The following is a 20,296-nucleotide window of genomic DNA, read 5'->3' as shown; positions in this document are numbered from 1 at the left end:
AGTGACGGCGAGGAAAACTAAAAATTAACCTTAAAGCAGGTCTTTCGGGAGTAGATTTGAAAAAAACACCCCTGTTAGCCATATAGCAGCCCATGCAGTTGGCCAACCTCACCAGTAGCTTGGTTCACTTCGTTGTGAATCTGCTGTGTCACACTCACATATACCAGCGCGATCGCTGCACTGATGAAGAAATTATTACATATGACATAGAAATGACAAGGAATGAAATCGAAGAGGCAGTGTCGCTAGGCGCAATCGATATGTCATATCTTGGCTTGATCGAGTCTCAAGCACAGGCTAGTATCCATTCAGTTACATACTATAGTTCAGCTGCAGTGCCGCAAACCAGGGTCCATCGGTAGATCAGCCAGATTCAATACAGGATCTCCAGACTTGGGTCATAGGCGTAGTAAGGGGAAATATTGTCATACCGCGGTATGGTCATAATGAGCTGCTAAACTCTCTGCTCTCCCTTGGATCTATCTCATTCACTCGTGTCGATTTTCAGCACTTTTTCATATATTTCAAAGTCAAGATATATTGTATTCATAATACTCAACAATACAAAAATTGCTACTGCTGTTTGCAAGACTCATAATCTGGTTCTACCGGAGCTTCGCTGTCGGAATTCGAATATATATTTTCCATATCGTCTTGATTGCGATCGTCGTGGGTTTCTTGCTCTATCGAGGAAAACAGTAGAAAGCGTCAACAGAAATTCAAGAATGCGCATAAAAAATATACCCATCTCTTCCTCTAAACCCAGGGAACATGCCGGTTTTGTATAAACCAGCGGATCAAATTCATCGGGAAAAGTCTCTTCGTCGGATGTAGATGGCGTCGCAGCCCCTGAGCAAGAAATATAACTTATTTACGAAAGACACCCACGGAGTCAGACCACAATCTCTACCTCGCAAATTAGTTTCATGTTGCATCAAATTTTACATAGAAAACACGACTTTCATAAGCGACGCATCAATTAGACATCCGATTTATAAGCGTAACGATTGATACTTAACATAAATCAAAATTTTCCCAATTTAAGTCAGTTACCGGACACTCGTGAATGTTTTCTGGGCCCGTCAGATGATCCAGAAGAGCTCTTCGCATCACTACCATCAAGAACGGCCTCGCGATCGCTCGGGCAAGGAGAACTGCGCTTGAAAGCGATCTTTCTCCGATCGTGAGAGCAGCTCGACTTAGACGCGTTTGCGCGGACTTTTCCGCTTCCCTTCTCCCTGAGAATTGCGATGATCGTTGTAGGAATGATAGCCAATAAATGCTGACACAGGGATGGAGATTCGAAGAGGCGAGAACTCTCAACAACCAAGTGACGTCACAGATGGAGCGGAACATCGGAATCTGTCGTCAGTACTCACTCACCATTCATATTTCCACTCAATTTCGAGTACAAATGTCAATTTCCAATAAATGCCTAACCTACCTCAAGCGGAAGAAGAAATCGAATGGTCTGAATGGGCTACGATAACCCTAAATTAGGTTTTCGTATAGGCCCCTGGTTTGACTTGTAGCCTATCCAAGCAAGTATTATCGATAGTAGTAAGTAGTGGTCGCATACTTTTAAGGCGCAGATCAGAAGTTGGATTATCGGTAAAGTCGATTATCGCGCTCATCAGGATTTAACAACCCAGGACTAAGGAAACCGGTTGATCGCAGCGCATAAAGTTAGTTTTAATCTCATGACTCAACAAGCCGGAATAATTTATAGTCATCTATAAAAAAAACTGCGTACACTGCGACGACTGCGTACCATTCCTTCGCGGAGTTATTTCCGATAATGACCGTGACGAAGGTCTCCAGGGTGATGGCTTTACTAGACAATCAACGAATTATGTACCCACCATGGCAGAGGGATATCAATATTCAATAATCCGTTTCTTCACTGTACCTTACTGATTACACACGACTTTCATTTCGCGTGACTACTGACAGAGTGACAGCCTATAGCTTTTCGCATTATGATGCAACAAATAACACCACTTGATTGAAAACTCGGGACACCTTGACTAATCATCGCGCGTAACCTTTTACAACGTTTGTCGCGATTACCAGTTTTTATTCACACGATTAGCATTCTCCCGGATCAGCTAACTTGATTATCTCCGCCTAAAATGCGTCTCGATTAGAAGTTTTTAATCACATGATTAGCATTCTCCCGGATCACCAAACTTTACGATCGACGCCCTAGCTGTTAATCGGAGGTGGCATGGCACCATTCGAAATATCAAGATGCGTCCTCGCAACTAACGCAAAACGATTAATGACACCGCCAACAGGTAGAATCTTAAAGGTTATATTCAGCTACCGTGATGCGGGGGCTGTTTCCCGTAGTTGTCACGACGATTTCACTCATAAAGTGATGTAAACTTATGAAAAACGACTTTGTTCAAAAATCCGAAGTAAATTAACCCAAAAAACTGTCCAAATAGAGTGAAAGTAGTCGAAAAAAATAACCACTTGAGTAAGTTGCGCAAATAGGAAAAGAGTACTTGATCACTTCAAAAAATGAAGAACAACAGGAGGGCACCTTTGACGGGCGAGTGCACCACCGGCTTTAGTTCTGCTCCGCTTCTTTTTCAGAATACGGTTAGCGAACGACGGATTGGACTTTAGCCTGCCCCCGCCACTGAAACGGTTTCGTTGCAGCGTTAAACGATATAAACCAAACCAACAAGGACCCAATCATACAATTTCTCATCGTCGGTGCTGCTGCTGTTGTCAGCATCGTTACGCGCCAAACGCGACTCATTGTGGCGATCCGAGGCCGCTTGGCCGTTCGAAACGGATTGCACGCCGGCCGAACCAGTCAACGGCTCGCCTAGCTTTGGGCCGCTTGCTTGGCGTTCCACATTTTGCGTAGAGTTAGCTGCACCAAAAAAAAGTCACAACGTCAAACGACGAAATTGACGAGATTTTCTGATATTATAGATATTGTTAACCTTCGAATAGATGCGAAACACGTGACTGCATGCAAGTTTGGTCAACCGAATAAAACTATAGTAATTTTTGGCGGCCTCGCATTGTAAATTAGTAATCTTGTACCTGGCGACCCGAGCGAAAAATTGTGTAAAACAGAACTTATACAAAAGCTACTGTCGTGCTGATTCAAGTCGAAATACAAGCAATTACTACTAAATAAATACTATAGTCCATCCTCAAGATTACCGGACCACGACCTGACCTATCGATCTCGCCTTCCATGACATGCCACCCCAATTTTGTCACTTGCTTTTTTCAATACTATCTTCTTTTACTTTTTATTCAGTGTGCAATGCATCTGTGCACACTGTGCATGCCTCCTCTTCACACCGCCTAGGCCAAGGTGGGTGTCTGATGCCAGAGACTACTCCAAGTCGCTTCGACACCATTATCATCATCATCATTGGTTTATTAGCAATTTTATCAGTTCAATACACCACAGAAATGCGATACAATGAAATGACAGGAAGATGTCGAAGCGACAAGGAGTAGTCTATGGAATCTGACACCCACCTTGGCATAGGCGATGTAAAGAGGAGGCATGCACACTGAATGAAAGTAAAGAAGATAGTATAGAAAAAGAATGCGATAAGAAATAGGGCGGCATGTCATGGGAAGTCGATAGGTCAGTCGTGGTCCGGTAATCTTGAGGATGGACTGTATTTATTTAGTAGTAATTGCTTGTATTTCGACTTGAATGTGGACATGCTCGTCGACTGTCGGATGGCCGGCGGGATACTGTTCCACACATCAGGTCCGGCAAATTTGATGGAGCGATGATCTTTTCGGTCGATCATATGATATTTGGACGACGTGGACGCGCGTGTGTTGTACTTGTGCGCTTTTGATTCAGAGGTAAAGAAGTCATTGAAATATTCGGGGCAACGACCGCAGTGAAACTGATACATAAACTTGGCGATTTCTAGTTTCCGCATATCTTCTATGTTTAGGACGCCGAATCTCTTCAGCAGCGACTTATTGGATGGGCAGCCAGGCCCCTTTGGGGCCCTAGCTATGATTCGGAGTACTTTATGCTGTAGTTTCTGCAGTGGCTTGAGTACAGTTTTACTGGCAGCCCCCCAACAGAGGATGCCATAATGTAACTTCGATTGGATTAAGGATTTAAAGAGTATCAGAAGAACCCATGCTGGCATGAAGCGCCCAAGGCTGTAGAACAGGCCGCACTTCGGTGATAATTTAGTTTCTAGGGACTGAATATGACTCTTCCAGGACATGTTCGAGTCCAGTAAAACTCCGAGATATTTGGCATTATCTGTGTTGGAAACGGGCTGACCAGCGATATTAACGGTTAGGTTATTTTTTGAATTTACAGTCAGCAATTGCGATTTCGAGGCGTTTATGCAAAGGTTGTTCTGGGCCGTCCACTCATGGACTTTGGGCATTTGGTCACCAGTCAGGGCATCCAGCTCTGCCGTCGAAGATGCGGAAGAGAGGAGGTGAGTATCATCAGCGAACAGTGTGGTGTTCAATGAGGAGGTTTCAAAAATGTCGTTGACATATAAGGTGAAAAGGACCGGTCCAAGTACTGAGCCCTGGGGCACACCACAGGTCACCGGGTGAGGAGAGGACAAGGTGTCTGAGATCGCAACCATTTGTTGGCGTCCAGTGAGGTAACTTTTCATGAGCTCGAGTTGTGGGCCCCGAAGTCCGTAACGCGCCAATTTCGAGATGAGAATTTTATGATCTACGCAGTCAAACGCTTTTTTTAGGTCGAGAAAAATGCTACATCCCACATTTCGCTTCTCTGAGATATCGTAGTACTGTTCGGCCACTGTTAGGAGGGCATGAGCGGTTTGGTGTTTGTTTCGGAAGCCAAATTGTTGAGGGGAAATGACAGACATTTTGGCGAGGAATGAGGACAGGCGGGAGAGGAGCAACTTTTCGAATACAATCCCGATGCATGGGAGAACGGATATCGGACGGTATAGTCGGTGACATTAGTTCTATCCCCAGCTTTGTGTACAGGGACTACTCTGGCTTTTTTTAGATAGCTTCCTATCTTTTCATTGTATCGCACTTTTGTGGTGTAATGAACTGATAAAATTTGCTAATAAACCAATGATGATGATGACGATTCCGTAAATATATATTATAATTTATTCGGGGCGCTGCAACCCATCCAAAATTGTCTCGGAAATCGGCATTGTTCCGCATACCGATTGTAAAGACATTGAGCACCTCGTCGCATCGCGGCATTCAGAATGGTTGCAAATGACGCAGATTTCTGACTGAGGGCAATTTCGGCGGTGTTCTAGTTCTAGTTCTAGTTCATATTGTAATTTATATTTTCGTAATCACTGCGATAGCAGCTTTCGTTTAAGATCAGGTTCGAGTCGCCAGCTACTACATTACAGTATCTGTTTATGAAGAGACCAGAAATTGCTTACTCTATCCAGTTGCTCTAGCTCTAACGTGCAGTCACGCAATTCGCATCTATAAGTCGCTAAGTTATATGAAGATCTTCTTGGAGGTACAGATGTTCAATATAGAATTGAATAGTAGCCTTTTTCAAATTTTTAATGAAATAAACCCTAATATTTTCGGCTCACACTCGTCGGGGGTAACCGTCAGCTATTATAATAGATTATTGGAAATAATATTGTATATCAACAATCGCATCGCAAAATATGACGTCTCTGGTATGACATTTCGGGGCGAAGAGCTCAATTTACTATTTTAGATAGTACACGAACTTGTTCTGTTGGCAAAAACTAGGTTGGTGTATTGTATAAAATTCGACTTCAGGCACAGGCCAGTTATTTATGTACTGATATTCACCTTGATGCACCGAGTCGAGGTTTTGTATTATTTCTGAATACCGTTTACGCGACGATTGAAGACTACCGTCCGCGTGGTTGGAATCGGTTGAATCTTTGGCGCGGTGCTTAGGCAACGCGGACGGTATGATCATGACGTCATCGACGTCGTCGTAGCTCCGCGCGTGGTTCACAGGCTTCGGTTTTCCGATGTTAACCTGCTGCTTACACTCGACAGACTTCGATCCTGAATCAGTTTTCGAAATATCTTGCGACGTTGACGTCGTAGATGATTGAGGGCATGGGCGGGCCTTGGTCGCTTTGCACGTGGGGCGTATTCCGCGCGTCGCCCCTGCTTTCGTGCTGGTTTTTACGACAGGAATGCCTGAGTCTGTAAAATACGCAATGGTGACAAACGGTAGAACAGCAGTTTATGGCATATGTTCAGAGGGCTGAGTAAGCAAGTACCATTATTTTTCGGAGTACTCAAGTAGACTTTGGTTACTTGCACTCGTTACTCGAGTTTTGCACTCCTTCTACTTCGCAGACTTATAAGCCAAACATGACCAAAAATATTTACTTTTTAGTTGTAAGTCGACCCTCAACTCAAGTGGTACTTCGACTACATTTTACACTTTGAATTTTGTAAAGTAAAAAGCACTTTTGGGATGTCCATACAACGTTTATGCGAGAAATAGTGGCATCGACTGACGCTGTATCACGGTAGTCAAATATTTTACTGAAATCGCTCCAATTTTAGCGTCAGTATCCACTCTGGGCTTGACGCGAAGATGTTCCCAGATATTATTGAAAGTAGCCACCTTTGATCGAGGACAAAAAGTATGGGAGGTCTCGACCAAACAGATTTTAACTTCCTCTTCTACTTAACAGTTTTCAAGTTTTAGGCTAAACTAAGCCTAGCATATAGTTCCTTTTTTGTACTTGCACGTAAATCCAACCTCCTTTATACGGTACTTGATTAGAAAAGTACGACGAGCTTCTGGGAGGTACGTAACTTCAATATACAATTGGATGGTATTTATTCATATTGAAATGAACCCGAATATTTTCGGCTGACACTCGCCGGGGCCAAGGGGGTACTCGTCAGCAGCTAGTAGAGAATTGGAAAGGACATTGTACAGTGTACATCAACAATCGTATCACAAGATATGAAGTCGCGGCATGAAATTTCGAATTGAGTACCAACGCTGACTAGCTAGAGTCTATAGCAGGGGTCACCAACACGCGGCCAGCATGCAGCCCCGGTGGTCATATTTTGCGGCCCGCGACTTGATTTGAGATTTCGGATGAAAGCTAAGAAAACCAGGGTTGTAACCAAGTCACAAGGTTCCGAGTCACAATCACAAGTCAATCTCACTTTTATAGTTTTGACTCGAGTCAAGTCGAGTCATTCCCAATTCACCACCGAGTCAAGTCCGAGTCCAAGTCATCGAGCAGGGGTTCGAGTCCGAGTCATGGTATTATGACTCGAGTCCGAGTCCAAGTCATTGTGTTGACTGCTCAGTTTCCAGTTAAAGTTTTGTTAAACCCACTTTTATAACTCTGCTTGGTGATATCGAATGGTTTGCATCTATAATATACAAATTTACCTCACTTTTAACGGTTTCTGGTCGCATTTTCAAGTACCGGTATCAATAGACGAAATCCTAATAGGGTGGTTACTTTACTTTACTTCGAAATTACAATGAAATGTCGGTATTGGCCGTCTGAGTCTCGAATCATATGACTTGGTTCGAGTCATGCGCAATGACTCGAGTCCAAGTCGAGTCAATACACACATTGACTCGAGTCGAGTCATTTCCGTATTTTGAGAAAATGACTCGAGTCAAGTCGAGTCATCAGAAAATCGTGACTCGAGTCTGACACGAGTCGAGTCATGACTCGAGTCATTACAACCCTGAAGAAAACCAATTTGGAATGCTGAAATTGATTACAGTTTCCACATATCGTTGTTGAGGTTTCAAAATAAGCTATTCTCTTGTGCCCAACATCATTATTCGCCACTAGCTAAAACAGCTTTGGCGATGGCAACAGCTTTCCATCGAGGGAGAATAAGCTGATATGAATAGGCACATTGCCTTGGCGTGCAACCGATACGCTTAGATAACAGCGTACGGTAGTGGTTCTCAAACAAACCCTAACTCTTCTGGGGCGTGAAAGCGTCTGACGGAGCTGCGGTCATTATCTGAGATTTTATTCGCGCGATTTCCCTCGAATTCGTGTAGTTATTGCTCTGTGTATAGTTCGGAAATCATATTATAGAATTCTCTCATCAACAGTCATAACCTTCCATGCCATCAAAATATCCGTTGGAATTACTAGCATTTTGTCTAAAAAAGTTTGAGAACCACTGACGTAGGGCTTTCTCCCAAGATCAAAGCTTTACGTGGAGATGGTTTTTCAGCTAGTATTGCATCTCACTCACTCACTGGTCCTAATATCGATTCCTTAGTGGCCGAAAAGCGTTTCCAGATATCGTGCACAGAACAAAGTTCAAAATAAAACGAAATCGATGATAATGAATTATTTTTGTATTTGTATTCCTTTAATAAAATACTACTTCTTTTGTGGTCACAATGCCCATCGCATATGTTAGGTAACAGAGCGTTGTACTGACGTAGAGTTTTAAAACGTAGTTGCCTATTTTATATCGAATTTGAATTCATGCGGCCCGCGGCCGCAATGAAATATGAAAAGTGGCCCGCGACCCATTTTGATTCGGCGAGCCCTGGTATATATCTCTTACCAGCACCCGTAGTGGAATCTCGGCGACACCGTCTGTATATATCGAACGCTCTCGGTATGACGAATTCGCGAATATACATTCCCACCTCGTAATCCCTAAACAAGACATTAGCCAAGGTCATAAATCAGAAATAGTCAATAGATCAGTGGCGATTACCTAGTGATGATCTCGGTCACCTCTCTCGGTTTGACATGAATCATTCGACGGGCGTCGTTGGTCATGATTCTGTTTCTGTATATGTCCCAATTCCAGCCGAAAAAGTCGAGGAAAGACGGGCTTCCGTCGCACGACTCGCCGGGATAGGGAGGTTCCGCCGGCAGATGCGCCGGTCGATAGCCGGCGTCTCCGCGACGGAGTACACAAGCTTTCATTAAAATATGAAAATGTAAGGTTCCGTGTTTTCCTACTGTATCCAGAAGTATGGTTCCTCACCAGGCGAGAATGCTTATTAATTACGTAAACATGATACGTTTGCATATTTTCAACGCCAATCACTATTTCACCGAAACATCGCTTATTCCACCAAAGTGCGCACTGTGCAGCCTTGTCTTGTAACATGTTTTTATATTGGAGCGAATGAAGGCATGTGGACTATAATTCTCATTGATAAATTAATTCTCAGTGACAAGAAGCCAATAATGTCGGTACGCGAACCATTGTATTTGAACTAGCCATTTGAGGTACAGAAGCTCAGATGCATTTAGCGAATATATTAGCAATGTGAAGTTATTGTTTCGCGTTATTCTAATCATCGTGCCCAGTCCCAGTTGTTACAAACGCGTACGTTTTGGCATGCGGCTCGCGCCACACTTCCATCTGACGGTGCTGCCCTCTATCCCCACGAGCCGCGGTCCTTGGTAATCGAGCAGGTAGTGAAAACTGTCTCCGCCCTTCTTACGTCTTTTCGTTCGAGGACACTCGTCGCTGTCGCTGCTCTCTTCGCCCACTCCGTCGCTGGTGATGAGACCCGCCTTTCTTGGAAACGCATAATAAACACTCATTTGCGAAACCGCGCAAACGGCATATTCCTAATATCTCAGTATAGGACCTATGATAACCCTTCCATTTTTCGTAGCATTCGTTTTCGTTGCATTGTAATTGCGGTATTATGAATTGGTGAAATTCACAGCTATTCAGAATAGTGACGTAGTCAGCTGGGTTTTAGGGTCGAAACCACTCTCATTACAAGCCGTCCTTTTGAAATGCGGATTGTATCTCCACTATTTCTCAGCACGTCTGCAATTCAGCAATTTGAAGAGCTTCTTGGAGGTACAGAACTTCAATATAAAATTAAATAGTATATTCATATTGAAATGAACCCGAATATTTTCGGCTGACACTCGTCAGGGGTAATCGTCAGCAACTAGTAGAGAATTGGAAAGAACATTGTATATCAACAATCGTATCACAAAATATGTAATTCAGCAATTCATATTATCAGTGGATCCATTAGCAACAATCGACTGTGCGCAGCGGCACGCGATCTCCCGCTGAGATGTTATCCGATTGTACGCGAAATGTAATGATTGAAATTTCCTACTGTATTGTAGTAAGAAGCCGCCACGCCTATCATCGCTGGCCAGTGATCAAAGATCGCCAGTGATCAAAGATCATGTTAATTAGCGGTTGTGATGTCATACTTATTCAAGGTTGACAATGTGACATGGAATTAATTGGAATTTGCAAAACATGGCTCCTAACAAACTCCAAATGGGCGTAATAGCCGTAATCGATTTACGCTAATAGAAAAACATGACGATCGGAAGATGTATTACAGCCTCGAGAAAACAAAAGATGACAAGTTCACAATCAGCTCAAATCGGTGTCATTACGATACGGATTCTCGAGCAGATTGGAACATTTTGATTTGTGAAAATAGTCTGCCGAGGTCGCGTATGCTATGCATTTGCGCGCGACATGGAGCGATTGATCTTGATGTATTGTAATGTGATATGTGTGGCATATTGGTATTGGTGAAAGCGGGAGATCACGGACTCGCTAATTGATACCACAGTTCGAATTCATGCCGGCTTAGATATATATGATCATATGTTCCTGAACACGAATAATCTCCTTCTATTAGTTTTGGGTTAAGTTGCCGTCGGTTATACTTGTAAGATCCTCATACGAGACGTGTGAAAACGTCATCATCACGGTAACTGCTGAATAGATGTCTAAAGATGGTACCTGTTTGTGGTGTGGTTTTTTATGTTCTACTCCTATTTGAAGTATTTGTTTTCACCTGACTTAGAAATCGCTACTTATTGGCTATACTTGTAGTTGAGCAGACATTTACGACCTCCACTGAAATTGCAATTCAAAAAGTGTAGGCTATACTTAAATTAGCATTACGACCCATTATGTACGTGTTCGCATTTTCTAAATGATCGCGTTCAACCTTTTAGGGATCATCATCACTACAATTTACTTTTACCCATGTCGTAACACTAGGCTTACCATATTTTGGAAATCAAAAAAGAGGACACTTTTTCAGAAATTTGAGACTTGGAAAACCGGAGAAGAATTCTCAAAAACCGGTGAATTTTTCCCACTTTGTGATCGGTTGACTAAAAAAAAAGGTCATATTTTCCGCTCAGAGCTCAAAATACCCTTTTTCTTCTCGCATTGCTAGGTGGATGACTAAAAAAAGAAAAAAAAAGGTCATCTTTCCGCCCAGAGCTAAAATAACCGATTTTCACTCCGAAATACCCGCCGGTGCGTCAGTTCTGTGCTAATTTACGTCATATCACTCGCAATTTGCTCTAAATCTGACCTAAATTTTCAAAAAAGAGGACAAAATCTCAAAAAAGAGGACAAAAGGGCGTCCTCCGAGGACACTTTCAAAAAAGTCAAAAAAGAGTACAAATCCTCTTAAAAGAGGACGTATGGTAACCCTACCTAACACACGGTAGAAGCGGTTACCTTGCTCATGTCGCAAGTCGGACCCTTAAAGTCTTTATGCTTTTTCACTTTCGTGAAATCTTCCTTCTGCGGTCCCACGTCTATGAGGTACCGCTTTCGCAGGATCGAGTTTTGAACGATGGTATTCGGGTAGAGTTCAAACTCCAGCTCAAAGCCGACCACCGGACTGTCTTCGGCATCGCAATCCGCGGGTTCATCCATAACGCAATTCATGGCCACGTCGGACGTGCTTTCGCTTACAGACAAAAACGCTGTATTGGGATAATAAGACAACCTTAATTCCTCCAACTATCTCAACTCAGTCGAAAAGATTTCTGACCTGGATCAAAGCAATCGTCCTGCGGCAAAAAGTCTAACCCGCAAGAAGACAAATATCTCGCGGGGCCTCGCGGTCGCCCGCATTTCTTTATAAAGGGGGGGTGCCTTCTTTTGACTCCGGTTCTGAACTGGCAAGTGTCTGGCCAATTCGCGTTGTACAGACGGACTCTGACGTCGCGTATGCATCCGAGAAATTCGGCGTCGTTCCTGCCCACCATTGCGCTCAGAATCGGGGCAGACCGTTTGAACACGTGATACCAGAACTTATGCGGCTGGATGACGCAGTCGCTGTGTCGCGACCGCAGTTGCAGAGCTGTCGGGAAAACGTACGCGTGAATTATTCCTGTTCTCGTGTGCAAAACAGTACGAAAACCATTCGCAAGCTGCGCCAAGATTTTAAATCTTCTAACGCATAAGCAAGACTATAAATTAGAGAGATGTCATTGCGCTATGATTTGTATCTGTAGGTTTTCCAATGATGTATGTGTTCGTTTTTTGGTACTGGTGTACTTGTGTTGTTTCTTTGGTGAAATGGCTATAATCAAAATGTTTGCGTGAGTTTTTCTTTTAATAAAATTGACTTCTTTCAAATTATTTTCAAGCATAAAGCAATACATCGTGATTCCCGGCAGCTATGTGAAAATCAAGACATGTGAATACGCTTCACTTCTCGTTTACAAGCATATAGCCGAATGATAGAATTTTCCACTTTCAACAATTGTTTTCAAATCCGAACAATAACTTCACTTCCACTGGCTCACATTGAGCCAAATTTGTCAAGGGCTACATCGTTTTTTGGGCAACCTAACCATTTCAGCGGATGTTCGAGCTCCTGGTAAATTTGAATTTTTTTTTTCAAAAATCCACAATTCTCTATTCTAATAGCTTCTACATATTTGAATTGAGCCAAATTTGATATGTAGCGTTTTTCTCAGACAACTTAAAACAATTCCACGTTAGGTTGTCAGTAAAACGTTCTAGCCAGTAAAATTTGAAACAAAAGTTTTTGAACAACTATATGAGCCGTGCTATAAGTCAGCAGCTTAGTAATCATTAAAATAATATTGGCCGAGTGTAAAATGTCCATTGCTGTCGAAGCATCATCAACAACAGTATAACTCAGTGGTTCCCAACCTTTTTCGCCCCCTTTTCAAGGTCAACAGCGATCATCGCCCCCCAAATTTTGTGTACCGAAAATTGGGCATACAAACTGTAATCACCGGCGGGTTGACTAAAAAAAAAAGGTCAAATCGGCACGATGTCTAATTTTACACACTTTTGTAACTAAATTTCCGTGGGTTGACTAAAAAAAAAAAAAGGTCAGCCGATTTGGCGCGTTATCGCCCCCTTCGCTATTTTCGCCCCCCGTCGCCCCCTTTGTCCATTTTCGCCCCCCTGTCGCCCCCTTCGTCATTTTCGCCCCCCTAGACCGCCAAATCGCCCCCTGGGGGGCGATATCGCCCACGTTGGGAACCACTGGTATAACTGCTCACCCGACATACAGACGCCCATATAGCTTGCAGGTGATTAATCGTTACAATGCATTTACATTTTACGAAAAGATCGGTTCCTAATCCCATCGACGACACATCGTTACTGTTTACAATGTACGAACCATCTGAAATCCTGCACAACATATGCTTCAGCGCGCACCATGTGTCCTCGCCGAACTCTTCTGCCGCAATAACGCTAGAACACGAATCGAAAAGATCACACTCGGTCAGACCTATATCCGAGATCCGTCGCCTTGACATTGCAGCCTCATGTTCACAATCGTCCCATTCCCGAAAATAACACCTGACGCGTATGAAAAGTTTGATCTCAACAACGGGGTCCCCGACGAATCGATTCTAGACCCACGGTTTTGTTCTAGTCTTCCTCTCGCACGATTCGTAGGTGTTGAAAGCCTTCGATGCCTCCAGTAACCTATTACGCAGCGTAAGCAACGGTCCGTACAGCTCTTCGAAGTATCTCGCCTCGAGGCTGTGGAGATCTTTTTGGAAACGACTCTCCAAATTTACCAGTTGGTTGTGTACAAGCACGAGGGCATTGTCGACAGGGGGCGTTCCGGGACACCACGGAGGGACCTGAAAATGGTAGTGTTGCGCACGGACGCTTCATTTATTGTCCTTATGGATGGGAACAATCATCATCATCATCATTGGTTTATTAGCAATTTTATCAGTTCAATACACCACAAAAAATGCGATACAATGAATAGACAGGAAGATGTCGAAGCGACTTGGATTTGTCAATGGAATCGGACACCCACCTTGGCCTAGGCGTAGTAAAGAGGAGGCATGCACACTAGGGTTGTCCAAAATTTGGAAAATCTTAAAAATACCCCGTGATTGTGTCTCATTCCATAGATTATTGATAAAAAATAACAATGAGCCCAAAAGAAGCTCACGGGAACGCCGTTAAGATTTCGGCCAAAGCGTTTTAAAGTAGCTGCCCAAGAATGGGCGTGCCACCGACCATAGAACGGCGAGAAGACTAGTAATCAAATAATCACGGCTCCTGATTGGCTAATTGGCTATGCTTCAATGATCACCACAGCAACAACTTGCTGATTATGTGCTCAAGGAGTCTGCTACCGGTGGGGATTCTGAAATCGAGTTGTTGGTAGGTTGGCAGATGATGATTTAAGAATAATTTAGGACATGTTAAGGTACGAAATACATGATGAACAATCAACAGCTGCTTCACAAAAACTTCTACAGCATGACTGCTTTATTGGAAGGAAACGGCTGTAGCCTACATGCCGTGTTTTCACCGAGGGAAAGCAAAGGCGCTTATGCAAGCGGTAAACGAATTCCCCGTTTGGAAAGGATCCATCATCAGTGAACACAAATATAAAGCTTATCAATGACACGATACCGTAATTTGTGTGATCTTATTAGGCTCAAGCTGTAATATATAGGTAACGTTTTGAATGATATTGGAATCGGCTGAATCAGCGGGTTATGCTTGGCACTCATCAGATGCTTACAGTAAATTGAATTCACTTGTAAGTGTTGCTAAAGTCCCTAATGATAACGCACACTCGCACAGGCTATGCCCAATGTGGTATGTCAAAGTCCCTATTGATCCCGCAGAAAATAGGTGTAAAGATAATCACAGACTATACTGCATAGTATCCAGCATAGTTTGGACATGATATCCAGCATTGTGCTTACTTTACACCTCTTTTCTGCAGCATCATTAAGGACTTTGACAACACTTACATGTGAATTCAATTTGCTGTAAGTATAACTGCCAAGCACAACCGGCTGATTCAGTCAATCCCTAGAGCATTCAAAATATCAACTATATACTACAACTTGAGTCCAATAAGCTCTCACAAAGTATAGTGTCATGGTCAAGCTTTATATTTGTATTCACTGATGATGGATCCCTTCTGAAACGGGGAATTCGTTCACTACTTGCATAATCGTCTTTGCTTTCCCTCGATGAAAACACGGCATGTAGGCTACCGCCGTTTCCTTCACAGCAAAGCAGTCATGCTGTAGAAGTTTATGTGAAGCAGCTGTTGATTGTTCATCATGTATTTCGTACCTTAACATGTCCTGAATTAATCTTAAATCATCATCTGCCAACCTACCAACAACGCGATTTCAGAATCCCCACCGGTAGCAGACTCCTTGAGCACATAATCAGCAAGTTGTTGCTGTGGTGATCATTGAAGCATAGCCAATTGGCCAATCAGGAGCCGTGGTTATTTGATTACTAGTCTTCTCGCCGTTCTATGGTCGGTGGCACGCCCATTCTTGGGCAGCTACTTTAAAACGCTTTGGCCGAAATCTTAACGGCTTTCCCGTGAGCTGCTTTTGGGCTCATTGTTATTTTTTATCAATAATCTATGGAATGAGACACAATCACGGGGTATTTTTAAGATTTTCCAAATTTTGGACAACCCTAATGCACACTGAATGAAAGTAAAGGATACAGTATAGAAAAAGAAAGCGACAAGAAATAGGGCGGCATGTCATGGGAAGCGAGATCGATAGGTCAGTCGTGGTCCGGTAATCTTGAGGATGGACTGTATTTATTTAGTAGTAATTGCTTGTATTTCGACTTGAATGTGGACATGCTCGTCGACTGTCGGATGGCCGGCGGGATACTGTTCCACACATCAGGTCCGGCATATTTGATGGAGCGATGATCTTTTCGATCGATCATATGATATTTGGACGACGTGGACGCGCGTGTGTTGTACTTGTGCGCTTTTGATTCAGAGGTAAAGAAGTCATTGAAATATTCGGGGCAACGACCGCAGTGAAACTGATACATAAACTTGGCGATTTCTAGTTTCCGCATATCTTCTATGTTTAGGACGCCGAATCTCTTCAGCAGCGACTTATTGGATGGGCAGCCAGGCCCCTTTGGGGCCCTAGCTATGATTCGGAGCACTTTATGCTGTAGTTTCTGCAGTGGCTTGAGTGCAGTTTTACTGGCAGCCCCCCAACAGAGGATGCCATAATGTAACTTCGATTGGATTAAGGATTTAAAGAGTATCAGGAGAACCCATGCTGGCATGAAGCGCCCAAGGCTGTAGAACAGGCCGCACTTCGGTGATAATTTAGTTTCTAGGGACTGAATATGACTCTTCCAGGACATGTTCGAGTCCAGTAAAACTCCGAGATATTTGGCATTATCTGTGTTGGAAACGGGCTGACCAGCGATATTAACGGTTAGGTTATTTTTTGAATTGACTGTCAGCAATTGCGATTTCGAGGCGTTTATGCAAAGGTTGTTCTGGGCCGTCCACTCATGGACTTTGGGCATTTGGTCACCAGTCAGGGCATCCAGCTCTGCCGTCGAAGATGCGGAAGAGAGGAGGTGAGTATCATCAGCGAACAGTGTGGTGTTCAATGAGGAGGTTTCAAAAATGTCGTTGACATATAAGGCGATGATTCGATTTCGAGTTTTAAATCGTAAAGATCCAAATTCAGTACTGAAAGACGATATATGTAGTACAAAGCTACGCACTGACATTAATGTGGAGTCGTGATCTACCCACAGCATTGTATGGAATTGCAATAAAGAGCCACGGCCGAAAAGTAGAAAATTACCTTCAATTTGGTGTATAACTGGCATAATTTTCTTCGTGGCTGCCTAGTAAAAGGTAGGCCTACAACCAGGGCCGTAACAGCGCTTCGTCAGGCCCCCCTCAAAACGTCGGTCTTGGGCCCCTCATATGATGACAAACCGAACTTCTGGGAGGCTATATTGCTATCAATTTCTTGTCCTCTATGCTCACGTAATCAGATTTACCGGTAGAGCTGAGTGAAGTGTTATGGAAACTGTAGGGCCCGTTGGTATATGACTCCGTAACATGATGTTATTTCGTGACCTCCTGTCTGCTATATCGTATATCAAAAATATAGAATCGCCCAAACGTAGGCAACTAAACTAAAAGACGAACACGATTTCAAATTGGTATTTCTTCACTGGTATATAATTTTTGCCTGCGGGACGGTATCTGTCTTGTGAGGTTCCGATTGCCAAGACAGGAACATTCGGCGCCAGTCATTTAGGCGCCTAATTAAACCTATATGTATTTTGTATTTATAAAGAAGTTTTCAGTCAGCATATAAGGGCAGTCCTTTTCGACCAAGGTTTTCTCGCGGTCGACCGTTCTGGCGCACTTCTATCGGAGTCGCATGTTACATGGCCTAAAACTTTATATATATATCTTGGTACATCGTGACTCGGTAATGGCCACCGCCGATATGCCCATTTCTATAAATCTTGCGTATTTTTTCTTGGGGGAAGAGTACCCCAAAATCAAGATACTTGGCAACTTGAAATCGCGCCTAGCGCAAAAATTTTTTGAAAAAGGTGCATAAATTTTCAAAAAATACTCTATAATTTATGCTAATTCAAGAAATAATTTTGGGCCCCCTTCGAGCTCTCCCCCCCAATTGGGGGATTTGGGGTGCGGCAGTTACGGCCCTGCCTACAACCCGACATCTTTGAACTTTTCACGTCATCCACACTCCATGACGTCTAAATGAGTGATAGGCCTATGCCTGATATACTCGCTTTGAAATCGAATCATTCAGGTAACTTAACTTTGCCAGTATAATTGTCCTCGATTGTACCTCCCAGAGCATAGAAAAAACCGCTACCGGTACAGTTATTAATAAGTGACAGAGGATCAGAGTTCAAAGTATCAGTGAATATAAATTAGGTCGCGGATTGCTGGGTTCCGCTCACATCGCATTGACGTCCATATCAGATATTTCTCATCACAGTAAATGTGGCCCACCATAATGTTTGAAACTACCGTTTCGCAATCTAGCAATTACCTATCATATCGTCATCTAGCAGCCCATGACATTCCCTGCTAATCTGAAAAATCTGGCTTTTTATCGTTACACCTGTTTTAGCTGATCACCTTTAAAACTTTATGGACAAAATACATGAAATATATTTTCCGCTTTTTGGAAGTGGCATTTGCATTTCACTTTCAATACCGAGTATCATCCTTTGAGTTCTAATTAGTTTCAGTTCTTTTGTCTGCAGAACGTACATGTTGAAGAATGAAAGCAAGTGTAATAATGCCGCTATTTTCCGAAAATAAAGCTGCACTAAATATAAATTTTACGATCCAGAATATTTGTTATTTCCGTATACTAATAGCGCAAAGTGTTGAAACCGTATCCGATGCAACTTCTCGGTATTGCTCTCCGTCTAAACTTGGGGCATTATAATATGGGGTAGGGCGCCATGCCACGATGCTCTCTAAAATGGAGTCTTCTATAGTAAACAAAGGGTTATTATCGCATTTTCATATCAATACTATAAAAAATTTGCATCCCATGATGCAAAAGAATGATTATTCTGTCGAAAACTGATACCTCCTGGGATGCATCAATAGCCTACGAATCAAGCTCTCTGCACATTCCGCATAGCTCAATTTGCAGCTTTTGACAGTCCATGCGAACGAATTATGACTGTTTTTAAAACTACTTACTTACTTGAGTAGATTCAAAGTCAGTCCATTCTACTTCAAGAAGTTTGAGTTGCCTATTGAAGAAGTAGGCCTACTTCTACTCGTACCTGAGTAGATTTTTTCGTCGCTACTTCTAATTCTACTTGAGTAGCTTTCTTGACTACTTTGACCACCTCTGCTATTACTTCAGTAATGATGCCGATCGAAAATTGGCAAACAAGCAGTTTTAACAGAAATTAATCACAAACAACATCACCGAGAAGTTAGTGGAATCTTCTGATATTTACCGTGTGTTTTTGTATAACGGCCGCTTCCGTTTTATTTTTCTAACCCAAGAAATCTGTAAATGATAAGCCTAAATTGCGTGCGTAGTTTCATCAGCGTGTAGTCAACCCAAACTGGTTTCAAACTCTGGTTTCATACAAAGAAAACCCCTTCGCTAAGCCATGCTCAATTGCTTACCTTTCCGCACTGTACTCGCACACCGGATGGCTGAAAAGAATTTTTACGGGAAGGCAGTATCTCCGAGCTCAATTCTGAGCAGAGCTCCGCCGATTCTGCTTCTGGGATGCTTTCATCCTATAGAAACGAGGAAGGTTTGAAAAATGTTACTGATTGCAAGACAGACGATATCTACTCACTTGCCCAACAGAAGACGGTGGTTCGGCAAGTGCCTTTTCAGTTTCAAATATAGGGGTTTCCAGCAGAGATTCGACGCCGATTTCTTCATCCTGAGCAACAGATGATTGCAGTTGCCAATATCAGTTTATTTGGGTTAAGGGGCTGCCGTTGTATTGAATTTACTGCACTCCTCTGGTCGCGCAGGCCAGGCTTATCGATAAACCTCTACGTTTGAATCAACTGACAGGCTATAGACACATCCAGTGAACTAAATTACAATGAAACAACGCTGCGTTTATTCGTATTAGCGACACGCGCCGAACGGATCTGAAAGTGAAAATATTGGTATCTCACGGGCTGATCCGGATCCTGTGTCGTTAGGCTTGAATCGTCGAAATCATCTTCACGGACTAAGTTTGTGCTATTAGATTCTTCAGTTTCGCCAGATATGGAACTGCGTTCCCGTCCATTTGGCGGAGTTGCCGGCTCATCCTCATCAGACATTTCGCGACATCCTTCTTTTATTTTACTTCAAAATGAAACTATCCGACCGAGGTTCCAAAGCGAGTCTTTATGACGCAATAATGAATTGACAATAGTTGCCAATGCAGCTATGTTGGATCTTTTTAAGCATGCCGACTACGTTATAAGCAGGACTGGGCAAAATCGAGAAACTGAGTGATATCGATTCTGAATAGAGCAGTGGTTCACAACCTTTTTTCTTCATTCCCCACCTCAGAGTCTTTCATTCCCCACTACCCAAAACTGTCGTCGTATTTCCTTTTAACTTTTGTCATTACGGAGCATCTATTTTCTTTTTTGAGTACACAAAACACACAGCCACACCAGTACGCAAGACAATCGCCCCTAACTGCCACATAAAACCTATTGTGAACCGATACCCACAACGTTAACTTTTCCAACGTTACA

General features: G+C 43.0%; 1 protein-coding gene across 2 annotated transcripts; it reads right to left on the bottom strand.

Moving 5' to 3' along the window:
* Window positions 1-497: 497 nt before the first annotated feature.
* LOC145433441 (uncharacterized) lies at window positions 498-19,920 on the bottom strand. Of its 2 annotated transcripts, XM_080310547.1 has the most exons (16): window positions 19,721-19,916; window positions 19,387-19,476; window positions 19,208-19,324; window positions 13,645-13,871; window positions 13,400-13,581; window positions 11,786-12,097; window positions 11,467-11,717; window positions 9,329-9,515; window positions 8,701-8,908; window positions 8,545-8,639; window positions 5,800-6,168; window positions 2,710-2,887; window positions 2,549-2,647; window positions 1,054-1,238; window positions 745-849; window positions 498-683 (listed from the first exon to the last, which is right to left on the bottom strand). In XM_080310547.1, exons 1-16 carry the CDS (start codon window positions 19,868-19,870, stop codon window positions 574-576), a joined length of 2,865 nt encoding a protein of 954 aa, XP_080166673.1. In that variant the 5' UTR covers window positions 19,871-19,916; the 3' UTR covers window positions 498-573. The 2 variants fall into 2 exon arrangements, with proteins under 2 accessions (XP_080166673.1, XP_080166674.1); XM_080310548.1 differs by lacking the exon at window positions 498-683 and having other exon boundaries at window positions 1,020-1,238; window positions 19,721-19,920.
* Between the last annotated feature and the right edge of the window lie 376 nt (window positions 19,921-20,296).

The sequence above is a fragment of the Botryllus schlosseri genome, chromosome 2, assembly GCF_051294905.1.
Source record: "Botryllus schlosseri isolate E-star chromosome 2, Bs_hap1, whole genome shotgun sequence".
Classification (NCBI taxonomy): Eukaryota; Metazoa; Chordata; class Ascidiacea; order Stolidobranchia; family Styelidae; genus Botryllus; species Botryllus schlosseri.
Note: the sequence above shows the minus strand (reverse complement) of the source record. Positions and strands in the feature narration are given on the sequence as shown.